Raw genomic sequence first — 18,121 nt, forward strand, 5'->3', positions numbered from 1 at the left:
AGAGACTCTTAAGCAGGATCCACATGGGGCTCGATCTCAGGCCTCTGAGATCATGACCTGGGCCGAAATCAAGAGTTGGACACTTAACCAACTGAGCCACCTGGGCGCCCTTATTCTCATTCAATTTAAGAGACTCAGTCCTCCTCCTAATGTTCTGCAAGGCTACTATCCTAATTGCCAGACAAAGGATGGCTGTCAGTTGGAATAGAAACTCTTTTGGAAGATGGAATAAAGCCAGAGTGTTGGTTATATACGGATGTAAACTTCCTGGGCATATTTGCTCAAATCCTTCCTTGTATCAGGTCATTCTAAAACATTTTTGCTTGTCAGTTCCCCATCTAGGCAACAGATGATACTCATGGAGAGAGAAAGTATCTCTTCTCTATTTTTCTACTTGCTATAGAAAATGTTGAATAACATGAGGTCCAGGAAAGATCCCCGTGTGATACTATAGAAACACCAAAGTTGATGCAGACCATGATACACAGATTTGGAAGAACACATGGCCTTTCCTTGTTTTTAAATGATGATAACATGAGTTATGGTTTCTGTAGACGTCAGAATCACCTGGTATGGTTATTCAAAACACAGATTATAAAAAAACAAAACAAAACAAAACAAAACAGATTATTCCTTGCTCTCCACCTCTCCCACCTTGCTACTCACCTCCATCTCCAGTAACCTGGGTCCGTTAAGTTAGAGGTAAGGACTTGGAATCTGTATTTTTCATAACATTGGGAATCAGTGTCAAGATTACTTATGCATGTATTCGTAAGACACAGACTTGATCACTTAGCAATAATAAAACTCTTATTTTTCTAAATTGGCACTGAAAGTGGTCTTATATGAAAAGAAGATCCAATTTCACTGAATAATCTGCTTTTCAGAGTTCTAATCAAGTCAGACTGGGAGAAGGGGTTAAAAGTAATCAGTCATTTTTAGCTTGTTAGACTTAAAGAATCAGAATTTTCAAGCTGGAAGGGATATTAAACACATACGCATATTTCTTCATTTGCAGATAGGGAAGCAACTTTTTCCACACAATGAAAGACTGATAAGAACACTGACCTCCACAGACATCATGACCTCCCAAAGCAATACAGTTACCTAGAACAAAATTCTCGATTTCCACAATACTTGATGGTTCCTTTATTTCCTTAATAATCACCCAAGTGGACTGGATCTGTTTCTCACTTTTTTAATTTTAATTTTTTTAATTGAAGCACAGTCAACACACAATGTTACATTAGTTTCAGGTGACCTTTTCCTCATTTTATGGCATTTGAGCTAATCAAACCTCATGGATTTGCTTTTTAAAAAAAACAAACAAACATGGGCATAGTAACCGTATGCAGCATCCTTCTGATCACATACCTCTTAGAACCACATTTTGAGAATTAAATGAAATCTTACCTGTAAGAGGCACCTTGACATCAAGGCCATAGAATAAAGGCAAGAGAGAAGAACAAGAATAGAAACAGAAACTGCAGAAGAAAAAGAAGAAGATTATGTAAATCTGAATTTCTGTAGTGTCATTCATGTCGTACAAAACCTCAAGCTTTTCCACTTTGTTCAAGTCTGACCATTGTCACATACACCCCAAGAACCTCTTGTTTAAAAAAACTGTATGTTTTACTTATCTATTGGCAAAGTAATGAAATGAATAATTGGTGTCAACTAACATCAGCTCATACATTTTGGGATTCGGAGGGGGTCTAATAGATAGTAGATATAAGCCCCTAATTCTATCAATGAAAAAAATAAGCACCGAACAGTTAGTCAAGAGTCTAACTGCCTGTAATTTTACGGCATAATAAAGCCTGGAATTTAGCCCTGCCAAGTCCTACTTCGTTCCATATTATTGTCAGTTTGTTAATGTGTGGCAGGGTCTGCTAAAAATACAAAAATATGATCAAAGCATACGTTTAATCACTTAATGCTATCACTGCTCGGTTAATGTGACAGGTTTTAGGAGTAAGGCATAGCAGGAAAAATATTAATATGTAAGGTAACCATATACTAAATCATCCACAGTGGGATACTTCTGAGGTAGAGAAATGGGGGGACGCTATTAGTAATTACATCAGGGCAGCCCTACATAACCAACTAATTATTAAAAGTCACAAGTCAAATCAGCTTTTATTTCAAATATCAATTTCCTTGGTGAATCAGAGTCACTCTTTAACCTTTTTACCACACTTCAGGGGCATTCTGTTGGACATAACATTTTTGAATAAGAGTTGTCTATGGCGTTCTCATGTTGAGCGTGTTATTTGCATGTGTCCTGTAGTGCCACTATTTATAGGACCCTTGTTTTACTGTAGCAAAATTGTATGGACAAGTTATAAACATGGTGCTAGGAGCCATGTATTGGTGACTGTTCTTTAGTCAGGAAAGCAGAAACTCTGTCCCTTGTTTTCACTCCTTGAAGATGGAGAGTGGTAAAATGAGGCCCGTAGCAAAAGAAGATGAAGGGGATGGGAGGCTTCCACTGCTCCTCTGAGGTCAGATGTCAGTGCTACCTTTCTGAGCATCAGGAAATGCCCATCACTGTGTCACTGGCAATGAGATTCTTTGTCCAGGCAATGTGATGAGCCCAATGCAGCACCTAGACCTCTGCGCTTGATTGGCCACAGAATGGTTATGCGGTCCCAGGCAAATTGTTTAATCTCTTTGAAGCTGTTGTTATATTATCTGCATGAAAGGAGATCCTGACATCCACTGTGCCTGTCTCACAGAGTGACTCTGCATGGGAGTCAGTGAAGCCGATGAACATGGAGGTGCTTGGGATGAGGGAAAGCTGCAAGCCTGAGGCAGTCCTGCTGTCTGTGGCTATCATGTGACAGATACCTATACTGTGTACATGGAAATTAGGAATGAAGAATGGTATTTAAGGTACTCTCAGTAGTTGTTCAAACACCACAGGGAAAAGAAAGAAGAGTATTTCTGATGTAAGTGATCTTTAGCATTTTGTCCAGGCTTGTGTGTGAGAATGGGGGTCAAGGGAGTAGAATTGTGTCACACACCTCATTTCTCAATCAAATCTCCAGTCAGAAACCAACTGGATTGTTTTGAAGTGGCTTAATTTACTACTATATGTGGATTATACTGTTTTGATAGCTAAAGAATCCTGTTTACTAGTAGGTACATTACCTCATTTTTATAAATGTTTAAGTTCATATCTGTGATGTGGCAAGGTCAGGGAATTCTGACAGGGGACATAATCTCCCTCCTCCTAAAATTTCCAGGAGGTTTATTAAGAAAATGCCTAGGGTAATGACATTAACAGATATTTAAAAAATCCACCCCCCCCCCCCCCTTTTAGTTTCTTTTTCCTTAGACGAATAGGGACTGAACCAAACTAAAGTTTTCTGGTTTGAACTCTGACTTCCTCCTTCTGTCGGCACGGAAAATGACTAGGACCAAGAGCTAGCCAATCAAAAATGTGGAAAATGGAAGACCTGAGTCATGTGCTTTGAGAACCAGGGAAGCTGGGAACAATCTCTGCCTCCTATGGGTCTTCCTGCCAAATGCTGGGAAGTGAGACTCAGACCTTGGCTGATGGCACTTTACCTTTGCCTCATTCAGTTCTACGGGGCTGCACAGCACAGTCTGGAAATGAGGACCATTCAAATTTAAAATTGCAGAGGATGTGTACTTTGTTTGGAAATTTAAAAAGATCACACTTTTTAGTGGAACACCCTGTTTCATCATTTTCACTTAAGTGACTTCAGTGGCTCTCTGTGAAACCCATGAAAGGAGGTGAGGGCAAGGTTTATCATCCCTATTTTATCGGTAAGGCTTAGATACAAGTCTAAGTCACATACCCAAGGTCAGGTAGATATGGGAAGACCCAGCCTATGTAATAATCCAGCTGCTGATGGTCTGGCTACTACTGGCCCCTACCGACTCCCTGTGATTTCATACATACGGAGAACGACAGAAGCAACCGGGATGAATAAAATCCTGCTCATTGTCTCAAAAATGGCAGATGGTTTGCTGTTTTCTTCTTGGGTACCCACGGGATATGCTGCAAAATAGCCACGTTCTTTTGCAACACAGGAATTCAGCCTGGAACTCTGGAGAAAGCCTCTCGCCATCACTGCTGTGTTCCTAACACAGTGCTCCTGGCATCACCGGTAGGAGAACTCTGTTGTGTAGGACTGTTTACCTCACTGCAGCTTGTTTAGCAGCCCTGTGGGAGTCCTCTCCCTTCTCCTGTCCTGCACATCCACAAATGCCTTCTTTCAGAACTACTATGCTTTACCCCTGAAACTGTTGGTTGACTTGGAGGGCTCTTTCAGGCCACTGGGGGAAGTGACATGAAGGCATAATTATCACCCACCAACCTAAGTTTCTGGGCTTACTGTCAAGGGGACACCACAGCACAAGGAAGAAGAAAGGGCTTTTTATGAAGAATGATAAGAGTGATTTTTTTTTCTTTAAAAGGGCTTTAAAAGGCTTTTAAAGGAAAAACCAAAGTAGAGTCACAAAACTCAAAAGAAAGTTTTGGAAAAGAAACGAAGTAAGAAAGAGGAAACAGGAAAGAAAACATTTCAGAAAAGAATAGGAATTAACACAAAAGGCAAACATGTCCAGGTGAGGCTGCTGAAAGCAGAAGCTTTGCTAGAATGTGGGTGCCTGCCTGGTCGTGAAGGTCATACTGACCGTGACTACACCTGCCTGTGCACGATACACGCTAACTGAGAAGAAACAGAACAAAGTGAGTGAGACTCAGTATTTTCAGACCTAAAACTTAAAGACTGAAATTCATATTGAATTTAACACATACCTTTTCTTCTAAGTCCTTTATCTGTCGTTTCTGAATATCTGTTTTATCTTCTAAGTCACGAATTCGCTGAAGAAGGAAAAAAATAAAACAAACCAAAGAGTTAGTGGGGATTAACAAGAGGACTATTCACCAACCTACAACACAGAACTTGCTATGAAAAAATTAACACTAGTACTCATAGCTGGAAACATCACAAATACGTTTTTCCATATCCAGGAGATTGTTGTTTCAAAAATGATCCATACTTGTGGTGCAAAAGCACTGCATTGATTATACATATATTTTTTAATTTGCTGCCCCTGTCTATTGTGCCCATCCCTGCAGACTCCATCCCTGTGAGGTAGGGTAGTTCTCACCCCACTGCTTTTGGGCTTGGCCATAAGACCTGTTTGCCCAGTGGAATGTAAGTAGGAGAAAGAAGTGGGAATGCCACTTCCTCATAGAGACAGCAGTACGTTCCAGAACTAATAAGCAAAAGCTAACTTTGTCATTAGCCATTTGGACTGGGATTTTTGGTTGTTTATTACCACAGTAAATAGAGCTGAAGGTGCTGCACACAAATGCAGACAATCCTGCTGCTTTTTGCTACTCTTTCTTTCCAACCTCATTTCAACTCTGCCTCAGGGTGGAATTTCATCACAAAACAGGATTTGCCAGTTCTCAGAAAACAGAACAGCTTACACTCACCAAAAATTCCACGGAGGGAATTGATTAAATTAGGGGAAAGCCAAATAGCAAAAATAGCACAAGTAATCCTAAAGACAAAAATGTTAGTTCCAGAACTGTTTCTGAACTTACTTGTCAACTATTTAACAAAATTGCAGTGATTTAAATAGCACAGATTTGAAGTCAACATTACATAGACAATTATTTGCAAGTGAAAAACAGTCTTCAAATTTCGATCCAGCAATCTAAAGGCTTTTTATGTTCAAGGCACATGGGTATAGAGTGTAGGCTTGTTATTTAATGCCTCTTTTGGGAATAATCAGAAAATGGGGAATTGGAGTCTGAGAAGAAAGCAGTAGAAGCTAAATGAGGTGGTAATATATAAAGAGAGGTTTTTATAATGCAATGTGGGGAGAAAAAGGGGAAGCTAGTACAAAGAATACTTGAACTTGGAAATCTTATCTCCCTTTTCTCTGACACAGTGGTTCTCAATTGAGGCTGACTCTGCCTTCAGGGGCCATTTGGCTATGACCGGCCATCTTTTAAAGTTAGTCAATTTAATAGGAAGTATATAATTCAGTGGTTTTAGAATATTCATAAAGTGGTGCAACCATCTTCACTATCTGACTGTCTAGACATTTTTGAATCACATGTGGTCACTAATCACACTGGGATGGAGGTTGCAACCAGGATCGAATGGGTAGAGCCCAGGAGGATACATAGGACAGCTCTCTACCATAAAGAATCATCTGACCAAATGCAGGGAATGAAGAGACTGAGTAGTCTGCTTTAAAGGGAAGGGGCTTAAAAAAAATAAATAAATAAAATGAAGGGAAGGGGCTGAGGTTTGTGTAGGAGAAGATGAGGAGTTTCCATCAGACAGATTATCAAGGCTGACCTTGAAATTATAGGACAATGAATGCTGGGTAAGAGAATGGGCCTGGAAGCTAATGGTGTGTATGCTTGGGAGTGATGTGTATGCTTGTGTATATTTCCAGGCATTAAAGATACACAATAAGAGAATAATTTTTTAGACATTTCCATCTTGAGTATGCATGTAATTCCTTGCTATGTCTATTGGATGTGGAGGCAAGTATTATATCAATAAATTCATGGACCTGTGAGATTACTGCAGTGTCTATTCTGCCGTTAAGTGTGTGCTTTTTGGGCAGCCTCCTACAGAGGACAGGACTTTGCTGGATGTAATGGAGAGTGTGGATGATAGTTAGTTCTTGACCTTGAAGAGTCATTCCATCAGATGGGGAGACAAAGTTTAAAACACAAGGAAAACCAGGGGATATAATATAATTACTTTTTTTTTTTTTAAAGATTTTTTATTTATTTACTCAGAGAGAGGAGAGAGAGGCAGAGACACAGGCAGAGGAAGAAGCAGGCTCCATACAGGGAGCCCGACGTGGGACTCAATCCCGGGTCCCCAGGATCACACCCCGGGCTGCAGGTGGCGCTAAACCGCTGTGCCACGGGGGCTGCCCTATAATTACCTTTTCAAGTAGAAAAGGTAAACAGTGGCACAACCAGGTTTAACTTTACCACCAATCTCTAGTAACTAGTACAGTGTTGAGCATAAAGAAGCTGCCTATATGTGTTGATTGCATGAGTTATTTATGCTATAGAGCATAGTGTGCTGCATGCTTTATTTTTTTTTTCCCCTTCCCATCCACTTGCCATCCAACCCAAGAAGGTACCCTGTCAGGTCCAAAACAGATCCCTTTTCTACCTATCTTATCTGTATTGCTAAAAAGTGCACCAAATCATTGTTGTCCGCATCAGCCCTGGTGTGACAGCTTCCTGCCAGCTCTTCCTGTTTCTATTTTAGCACATCCATCTACAGCAGCTTTGTGCACTCCTGACATGTGAAATAATCAGGGCAGTCCCTGAATTATGGGGGAGAGGAAGAGGAATAAGAATAAATGGGATGTATCTAAGCTGTACTCACCAAATTCCTTCAAGGCCAACATGATTTAGCCTTGTCTTACCACTCAACTTCACCTCACATCCACTTCCTCTTGGCTTTATATGCTCCATTTTTTTTTAAGGTTTTATTTATTTATTCATGAGAGATACAGAGAGGAAGGCAGAGACACAGGAAGAGGGAGAAGCAGGCTTCCCACAGGGAGCCAGATGCAGGACTTGATCCCTGGACTCCAGGATCATGCCCTGAGCCAAAGGCAGAAGCTTAACCACTGAGCCACCCAGGTGTCCCTATATGCTCCATTTTTATGGCCTTCTCTCTGTTCCTTAAAAATTCCAAATGTTCCCACAATAGAGACTTAGACTCTTGTCCCTATCTTCTGGGACACTTTGCCAAAATCTTTGTGTGGCTGGTCTCTCTGATTTTAGACAGCTTCAGAGAGGCCTAATTTGAGGAGACAGTCTAAAGTGGTGAATCCCATTCCCAAAATCACACAAACTTTGTATACTTTTCTTCACAGCACTTATTGATACTCTCTTATTTGCCTTGGTCATTGTTTTTTGTGTTGTTGCTTTGGCCCTTTTCATCTATAGGATAGATGAGAGCAGTGACTACCTTTATGTCTTTGTCCACCATCACATTTCTAGTATCTGGCCCAAGCAGGCCCTCCATATGGTTTTGAAAGACTGTGTAACAGGGTATGGAGTACAGATTTTTTATTTTTAGTCATATGCAGTCCATTATTAGCAGGGAGAAGATCTTGAATTAGATCTTAAACTGGGACTGGAAAAATGAAAACATTTGGATAAATGAAACAGACACTGAAGGGGATTTTAAGGTGAAGGCTTGGAGGTGGGAGTCATGGCTCAAGTGGTACTAGGAAGAGTTCTGCATGAGTAGAGTAATGTATGCTCTGGAGATCATCTCAGATCAGGGTGTTTTTTTTATTATTTTATTATTTTTTAAACATTTTATTTATTTATTCATAGAGACAGAGAGAGAGAGAGGCAGAGACACAGGCAGAGGGAGAAGCAGGCTCCATGCAGGGAGCCCAATGTGGGACTCGATCCCGGGTCTCCAGGATCACGCCCTGGACTGGAGGCGGCGCCAAACCCGCTGAGCCACCAGGGCTGCTCTTTTTTTAATTTTTAAAAAGATTTAATTTATTTATTCATGAGGCACACACAGAGAGAGATGCAGAGACATAGGCAGAGGGAGAAGTAGGCTCTCCGCAGGGAGCCCAACGTGGGACTCGAGCCTTAGACCCCGGGATCACACCCTGAGCCAAAGGCAGATGCTCAACCACTGAGCCACCCAGGTGTCCCATCAGATCAGGTTTTTAGGGAAGGGGTAGCCAGATAATGAAGGACCTGGAGAGACTTGCATAGCACCAGACTCCACTGGAAATTGGGATCATGGAGGTTTCTGAGGAAGAATGTACCATCATAAAAGGGGAAAGAATGTGCAGTGATACACACAATGAACTAAAGAGAGGAGAGCTGGGACTCTTCCTCACAACTGCGTCCCTGTGGTATACTGCCTATGATTTTTTATGCCACTTGTCAAAAGATACCAATTTTAATGATTTTTCTTTCTATTAGTCTCCTGTGACTTCATGAGTGGATCCTAAACTTTGTAAAGGCAGAGTCTATGTGAATTCTCTATGTCTGGCATGGTATTCAAAGTCTAGGAAGTGCACTTAAGCATCGGACTGGCTAAATGCAGAGATGATAGAGGTGGGTTACAGCAGAGGACACCTGGCAGGACCTGGGCCTGTTGCAGCACTGAAGGGCCCTGCATATGCCTGCGGTTACAAGTGCGGACAAAATGTAACAGCTTCAAAAACATTTCAGGAGAAATGCTAGTTGGATGTAGTGCTCTCTTAACTATTGGAGATAAAGGACAAAGAGGACTCCAGGGTTTCCAGCCTGAGTGCTTTGGGGTATGGTAATTCTACTGACCAAGGCAGGCAGATGGGAAGAAGGGAGAAGTAATTAGGATAAGAACGCATATTTAGATCTGTTTCATATGGGTTCACTGTGAAACATTCAAACAAAAATGTCCAATGAATAGTTAGTGATATGCTCTAGGATTTAACTGGATTAAATGCTGATATATGACAAATTCTTGCCAACACCTTCTGGAATAAACCACTTAAATCAAAACTACTGATCAATTACTATTTGACAATAACAGCAGAAAAAGAGTAAGAAATAACTAGAAAAGGCATTTTCTAGTGACCATTTGTTTGGGAGATACAGACTTTCAATGTGAATCTCTGAGGCTTAAAAATATGTAATGTACCTATCAGTTCAGACTCATAACTTAGAACAAAGCAAACAAAACCATGTCTTTTAGGGGTGAATCCCCTTAGCTGGTTAAAGACTCAAAAGGGATGACAAGGTTTTCATCATAAATAAATTTAGGTACTTATATGTACATCTTAAAAATAAATACTGCTGCATTTCCATGGCACAACTGATTTGTTGATATTAATTAAATGCTGTTGTAGCAGAAGAAATTTATGCAGAGAACACTTTGATTCCCCAACTAACGGTGCCAGTGAATCTATGATTAAAGGATTTAAAAACGCTTTCCAGGGTCAAAATCCTAAATTTTATGACAGAATGTGAAGGAGGCACTGAAACAAACACGCATGTCTTCACCATCTCCAGGACTCATGGCTTCGGGTCCCCTGTTAGCTTGGATAATCTAACTGTAAAGATTCACAAAACTCCTGGCTACACAGAAAGTGTGCTGAGTATCATGTTCCCCATAAACTGTTCTGATTGGTGTCATAAAATAACCTGTTCCTTTTCTACTCACCTTGATCTGCGAAAACCACAGGATTCTTACTTCTACAGTCCATCTCGGTTTCGTAGCAGTTACCTGTCTCAGCTTCTGAGTACCAAATACTACAGCCTGGCACTATCAATTTTGGAATTCTTTTGAAATCTGCTTTTTGACCAGGACCCTAGTCCTCACCTGTCAAGCTAAGACATGAACTAAGAGTTGGAATTAAGAATTTTGGCTATAAATTGAGGGTCTCTTGAGCCTTGCTGATCGATGAGTCCCATAAACCATGGATATGTCAAGCTGCATATAACAGTGTAGTGCAGTGGTTATATGCACTGGTGTAGAGTCATGCCCACCTGAGCTGGCATGCTGGCTCTGGAGCAAGCTATTTGTGTCCCTTGGACAAATTTAAGCACTCTTATCTTCAGTATCATTATCTCCTTAATTTCGATCATAAGAGTACTTACCTCAGTGGGCTATTGTGCAGATTAAATGCAATGATGTAAGTTTAGTTCCTGACATAGCAAATGCCAGCTTAAGGAGCAGCTTCCAGGCTTTGTTGGTATTGCTGTTTGTTCTGGGAATAAAAAAGGAGGCTCCTCTTCTCTTTCACCCTATTCCGATTATTGGATCAGGCTAGGTTATGGACTGGGATGAGTAACAGGACGGAGGCATTATTTCTGTCCTGCGGGGAGAGTCTTGCTTCTCTGCATAAGGGAGCTAATCATGCTCCAGGAGATTCAAAGGCTATTTCATGACAAAAGTAGTTCCCAAAATAGTAGCAGTATGAAATGCTTCCGAACTGCCAATTTTCTTAAGACTGAATCATTACAAAACTGTCCTGTCTCTGAGTCTAGGTGGAAAGCAACAGTTATTTTAGTTTCTGAAAATAGTTTATAGCTCCTGGGCTCCTCCACACCCATACTTAGTACCATGAACTTAGTACTAAGTCCCATTTGCTAGTACCAACCCTACACAGATGTATGACTCAGTCCTCACCTGATGGGCTTGCTGTAAGAGCTCCATTCTCTCCTGAAGAATCTGACAGTCATACTCTCTGCTCTTCCTCAGCATCTGCCGCCGTAACTTTTCTACTGCTGTCCTCAGCTCCTCTTGCTGTTTTTCACTTAATAATTCACCAAACTTGATAACAGTTTCTTGCTGCAGAGCATTGTACAAAGTAGCTTCTAGTTCCTGGATTCTCTGGCAAACAGAATTAGACAAGTCTAACTTTGGAACTTATCATTTATGTGTTGTATGTGAAAGGAAGCATTTATGTGTATGGGGGGAGTCATGTATTATTGTAGTCGTACAGGATCATGGCAATACAATAAATTTTAAAGCTTATCCAGCCTAATTACCATTTTGATAATCCCCTTTGCAAGATTCCCTATGAGTCATCCAGCTAACAATATATGAATTTCTCTGGTGATGGAGATTATGTTCTTTTTCTTGGTTTCCTATACATTTCATTTTTAGTAAGTCCTTACTTTGTTATAAGAACTATATATCCTTCTATTTCCAAATGTGTTCTCTTTCACTTGACAGCCCTTCAGATATTTATACATCTATCATGGTGGCCATACTTTTAGAAATAAGCATTGGGGTCTAAGTTGGAATACTTGAAGGTGAAGATATATTTCATGCACAAAATGCCACCTCTCTTCCACATGACACAACTATGAACTTTATGGTCTCCACATCTTAAAATACAAATTGGGAGATATGATCTAAAAATGGCCTCAGTCTTCAGAATTGGTCTGTTTTTAAAACTCTGAGATTTACAGCTGCTTTAGCTATAAAATGCCTCCTTGAGACTTCTCTGTTTTAGATGAAGATGCTACTGCTCCTTATATCCCAGTTGTGTGTGTGTGTTTTTTTAAGATGTTATTTATTTATTCATGAGAGACACACAGAGAGAGGCAAAGACATCGACAGAAGGAGAAGCAGGCTCCATGCAGGGAGCCTGATGTGGGACTCGATCCCAGGACCCCGGGATCATGCCCTGAGCTGAAGGCAGATGCTCAACTGCTGAGCCACCCAGCCGTCCCTTGTTTTGTTTTTGTTTGTTTGTTTGTTTTAAATTTTATTTATTCGTGCGAGACACAGAGAGAGAGGCAGAGACACAGGCAGAAGATGCTCAACTGCTGAGTCACCCAGGCGTCCCTTGTTTTTTTTTTTTTTTTTTTAACATACTTCAGATATAGCAGCCCAAACCTGCAATTTTACCTCCTGTGACTTTGACAGAGGTGGATAGTCATGCCTTGGTAAGGGATGTTTTTCTAGTTCTTGTGCTGGACTAAGCAGATCTCATCTTTTTAACATTAAATGTGGTTGTCTGAGTACGCAGTCATGGGACATGTGAACGCACAGCTGAACCCTATCATGTATAGGTGGAGGAGGCAAGGATAAAAGGGTAGGAGGGAAGGGGGAAAGTGCTTCTTTCTTGATTCTCTGGGGACCAAACTCTCATTTTCTCCTTTCCCCATCAAGTGGTGCTCAGAAACTCTTACTCATTTTGGAAGGGAAGACTAATTCATCTTTGTTACAAGCAGGGGCTAAGTGCTTCAGTCTTATCCCTGAAGTGACTCAGGCTGCTTCCAGGAAAGCATTATAAAAACCTCTACTAGCAACTCCTTGAAATGTTCCTCTTTTAAGTTTGGTCTTTTTCTCTTGGGAGGCTGCAGCATATATAGAGAAGAAACACAGGCTGTAGTCCAGTATTAGGAATTGTGTATTATGAATTTGGTAAGGGGAATGAATCAAATTCAGCATAACATTCCATGGGATAGAAAAAAGCACACCCATTTACCGAAGAGTCCTTACCATGGCTGGATTATGGTAGTTAAGGCCACAAGGTCTGGAGTCAGACCAGAGTACTACCTGCTTGCATTGTCAGGGAAAGTTCTTTCTCTCTTCAAGCCTTTACTCCCTCATACGTAATACAGGAATAATCATATTACCTATACCCCATAGGGTTGTTGGAAGAAATATGTGAAGTAAAAATGTACAAAACAGACATTAAAACTCCATCATTCTATCACTACATTAGGCTCCCAAACAATTAGATTTGATTTAATAAAATTTTTCTTTAATCTGCAGTACCAGCTGATCTGACTTTCATTGAAGTATTTTATAACATACACTTAATTTTTGTTAACTGAAATATAATTAGTTATTAAGTATTATAAGGTTATTATAACAGGAAAGAGGTAGGGATGTATTTGTTCTAAAACCAGAACTGGAAACCACTGAAAAAGGAGCTGCATGTTGTGGTCTTTTCAAGCATATGGCATGACAAATGAACCAGGATGCTTTACTCCACAAGAGAGAATTGTGAACACTCTGGGTATCTTTAGTGCTTGCTGTACCTACCATATATGCTTGGTCAAGAGCTTGTTTTCTGTAGTCTAGTTCTTCCTCTAGATAGCCTTTTATTTTGCAGAACTGTTCCTATAAAAAGGAGGCCATAATAATAAATAGAAAGAGTCAATTTAGCTTATTAGGAAGTGATATATATATCATACTGATTAATGTTTTCTCTAATTCCACCACAAGCCAAGTCACTAGCATTTGCAGCGTCAGATTTTGTCTGTGAGGGAAAGAAATTCAACTTTCATAGGCTCACACAGGGAATGTGAAAATCAATGGAAAGAAGTATAAAAGATATAATGATCAGTCCACATGGAATGCTTTAAAGGATTTTTATGCCAGTCCAAGAGTATGTGGTTAAGGACAGATTTGATTTTGACAAGGTAAGTTAGTAACTAGTAAGTATATCTGTGCAAACATATTATGATTATCTATTTTTTGAAAGAATATTTAGAAATGCAATTTGCACAGTTGTATAATAAAACAATCATTCTTTTAGAGAATGGGGCCATTCCACCCACAATGACACTTACTGAAAGAGCTTCTGCTCCTGCCACAAAACTGGTACGAGCTGGGACTTCGATCTCAAGTTCCCCTGCTTGTTCCCAGTCTCTGCATGCATGCTCTCACGTTGCAAGCATCTTGCCATTAGCATTTAAAAATATATCTTTGTGTACAATGTCGCTGTGTCAATGATTTCTTTGTGTGCTTAACTGAAGGAATAAGGACCTCTTCCAACTCTGGAGGAACACTTGACTTCATCTACTTTTGAGAGACTGTCTGTATGCAGTAATTGTGCTAGTGATTTTTCCTGATTGCCTCTCAGCTCCGGTGCCTAGAACAGTGCCCGGGACAAGCTGATTGTATAATTAATAGTTGTACATTTGAAGAGTTTTCACATGCTTTGACTTTAGAGTCTAACCTTTTGGTAAAATAGAAACTGTGTAAAATATAAGCAAATGATGTAAGCTGTCACATACTGTATAAATGCAAGTTGTTCTTATTATAAGATTCCTTAACCTGATAGGAATAACTACCTTTTTTATTTTTATTTATTTTTATTTATTTTTATTATTTTTTTTTAACTACCTTTTTTAGTAGCAATAACACTAATGACATTACAGTTATAAAGTTCTATATATTCCTGTAAGTTACAATCAACAATTCCTACGCTTGGGGATTTAAGAAAATCTTAAGTGTGGTAAAATACACATAACATAAAATTTACTCTCTTAACCCATTTTACTCTCTTCACCAATTTTACAGTTCAGTAGTATTAAAGATATTTACATGGTTAGGCAGCTAATCTTCGGAATGCTTTTCATCTTGCAAAACTGAAACTATGCCCATGGAACAACAACAGCCCATCTTCTCTTCCTCTTAGCCCTTGACAGCCATTGTTCCTACTTTCTAGCCGTTTGATTACTCTAGATACTTATGTAAGTGGAATCATCCAGTATTTGTCTTTTTATGACTGACTTATTTCACTTAGCATAATGCCCTTGAGGTTCAACCATGTTATATCATACATTAGAATTTCCTTCCTTTTTAAAGCTTGAATAATATTCATTGTATGTACAGACCACATTTTGCTATCCATTCATCCACTGACAGACATTGGGGTTGCTTCCACATTTAAGCTATTGGGAATAATGCTGCTTTGAACACAGATGTACAAATTATCTTTTTGATAATTATTCAATTATTGAATATTGAAATACCTTCAATTATTATGGGCATATACCCAAACGTGATATTGCTGGATTGGATGGTAATTCTATTTTGAATTTTTTTAGCAACCACTATACTATTTTCCTTAGCAGCTACACACTATTTGATATTCCCATCAGCAGTGCACAGGCTCCAATTTTTCCACATCCCCACCAACATTTGCTATTTTCTGGTTTTTTGATAGTGGCCATCCTAATGGGCATGAGGTAGCTTGGAGATTTTTAAAATCAGAGTTACACTCATCACTTCTGTAATTTTTACTATGACTATATATGGTGGAAAAATTATTTAGCCTAAGGAAAAAAACACATAGTGGAATTTTCTTTAGCATTAGTTTTAGAAATACTATAAAAATACAACATATTTTTGAAGAATATAACTTGAAATTGTGGGATACTTCCAGGAATTTTGATCCATAGTCTGTATACAAAATAATGGGAAGCTGCAAATTTTCATCAGTGCCAGATAAAACAGCTAGAAAATAGTTGTTTTCCACTTGCCTTGCCAATTTTTCTTCATGTCTATGATACCTCCTCTTTGTACTCACCATGTCACTTTCTAATTCCATCATTTTCTGGTGCAGGGCAGCCTCTGCTCCTTCAATTTGCTGGATCCACTAAGGAGTAAACAAGACAAAAAAGTCTGACATGATTGTGTGATATGGTGTATATGGTGCAGTCTACTGAGTTGCTTTGTTTCTTCTTCATATCTCAGGAAACAGATGAGAAGTGAAGTGAAAACTTGGTGTATTTTATCTTAGTTCAGGAAATATATTCATTCATTCATTCATTCATTCAACAAACACATTCATTTATGTCTACCATGTGCCAGGCACTGAACTAGATACTAGGGCTTTGATGGTGAATAAGACCAACATGCTTTGTTGCCCTTGTTAGAGAGCACCACAGGAGGCTTTCTCGGAAGCGACAACTGCAACTGAGTCTGATGAATTTGAGTCAAAGATGATGAGGCAAAAATGATGGGAAGGTTCCAAGCTGAAGAGACATCTAGTTTTCCAGAGTTGGGAGAAACATGATAAAAAAAAGAAGGCCAGGTGAGACTGGAGAAATGGTAATTTTTCCGTGTATGAAATTGGCTACGGCTAATGTTAAATGTTAAAGAATCATTTTTGTTGAGTGGAGACATTTTAAATCACATTAAAAAAAAAAAAAAAAAACCCAACCCCTACCTTTCCTAACACTTAGAATATACCATCTTGTGACATGGCACTGCTGTTAACGTTGTTCAACACCCTGAGTAAAATTAGATTTTGAATAATATGGCATAAGCTTACTACATATATGGTTTAATAGCACAAATTATTATAATGGGTCTCTCCCATGTTAAACATCAGCTTATCCCTTAGGGAGGGAGCTGGGAGTAACAATTGTGTGTTTTTTTTTTTTAAGATTTTTAAATTATATTTATTTATTTATTTTATTCATGAGAGACACAGAGAGAGAGGCAGAGACATAGGCAGAGAGAGAAGCAGGCTCCATGCAGGGAGCCTGATGTGCAACTTGATCCCAGGACTCTGGGATCACTCCCTGGGCTGAAGGCAGGTGTTAACTGCTGAGCCACCCAGGCATCCCAATTGTGGGGGTTTTAAAGGCACGCTACTTTGGGTCTAATACCAATTCTACCTTTTCATGGTTGTGTGGCCTTGAAAGGTAATCTGATTTCTCTAAGCCTCAACTTTCTTTTCTATGAAACAGGGTCAATAATTTGAAGATTAAAGGATGGATTTAATGTAAGGCCCTATTCACAGTGTATTTATTGCATGTCCTGGGTACCCAATAAATTCTAGCTTTTGGTTAACATTTTTTTTTCTATTTCTACATTGTTAGAAATTTGCCTCAGTACTAAAGATTTCTTTTTTAGTTTATCTGTGATAAATTATGCATTGTGCTGAGCATTTTTTCTCTATACTAAGGCCCTGACATTCACAAGGTGACGCCATGTCCAACAGCCTCTTAGGGTAAAGAAGAAATGCACGGGGACATTAGAGGGGCGATTTTCTCAGTTCTTGCGCATACACGTGCTTCCTCTTGAAGCAAATCTCCATCAAAAGTCATCGGTAGGGGGCAGCCCCGGTGGCGCAGCGGTTTGGCGCCGCCTGCAGCCCGGGGTGTGATCCTGGGGATCCTGGATCAGGTCCCACGTCGGGCTCCCTGCATGGAGCCTGCTTCTCCCTCTGCCTGTGTCTCTGCCTCTCTCTCTCTCTCTATGTCTATCATGAATAAATAAATAAAGTCTTAAAAAAAAAAAGTCATTGATAAGTAACCTCATAATGCAACTGCATACCATCAAGCTTTATTAAAATGCTTCCTTTCACTTGCTGCACATTCATCATTGACAAATTCTCTTGTAAACAGTGTTTTGAAGAGTACAGTAAATTGAGTACAGTAATTTTAAGAGTACAGTTCAGTCATGGGCTTCTGATACAGATTTGTGTGTTGACTCGAAGGCCATATTACTTGTGTGATGCAGGACAAGTTACTGCAGCCCACATCTCAGTTTTCTCATGTGTGGAATGTAAATAGTGGATGAATATAGGACGGTTGTAAAGAACAATGAAATTTGTGCAGTACCTGGTCCACAATATGTTCTTTTTTAGGGTCACTGCTCTTACTATTTTTTTTTTTAAAGACAAAGAAAGACAGAGAGACAGAAAGACAGAAAGCATAAGCAGGGGGAGGGAAGGGACAGACGGAGAGGGAGAGAAAGATTTCAAGTCGACTCCCTGCTGAGTGTGGAGTGTGACAAGGGGCTCAATTTCACAAACCTGAGATCACAACTTGAGCCTAAATCAAGAGTCAGACCCTCAACCA

The 18,121-nt window shown here is 39.7% G+C and overlaps 1 protein-coding gene across 20 annotated transcripts in view; it reads right to left on the minus strand.

Moving 5' to 3' along the window:
- JAKMIP2 (janus kinase and microtubule interacting protein 2) overlaps positions 1-18,121 on the minus strand; it is a 178,489-nt gene that overhangs the window by 13,615 nt on the left and 146,753 nt on the right. For 19 of the 20 annotated variants that reach the window (XR_012031187.1, XM_072826396.1, XM_072826411.1 and 16 more), the window contains 5 exons: positions 15,838-15,906; positions 13,563-13,640; positions 11,187-11,390; positions 4,793-4,858; positions 1,414-1,484 (listed from right to left, as the gene is read on the minus strand). Coding sequence is in view for 19 of the 20 variants with exons in the window: in XM_072826396.1 (XP_072682497.1) it covers positions 1,434-1,484; positions 4,793-4,858; positions 11,187-11,390; positions 13,563-13,640; positions 15,838-15,906 (468 nt within the window). In the remaining variant the exon portion in view is untranslated. The remainder of the gene's footprint in view (positions 1-1,413; positions 1,485-4,792; positions 4,859-11,186; positions 11,391-13,562; positions 13,641-15,837; positions 15,907-18,121) is intronic. The other variant, XM_072826413.1, reaches the window with a different exon arrangement.

Source organism: Canis lupus, chromosome 5 (assembly GCF_048164855.1).
Source record: "Canis lupus baileyi chromosome 5, mCanLup2.hap1, whole genome shotgun sequence".
Taxonomy (NCBI): Eukaryota; Metazoa; Chordata; class Mammalia; order Carnivora; family Canidae; genus Canis; species Canis lupus.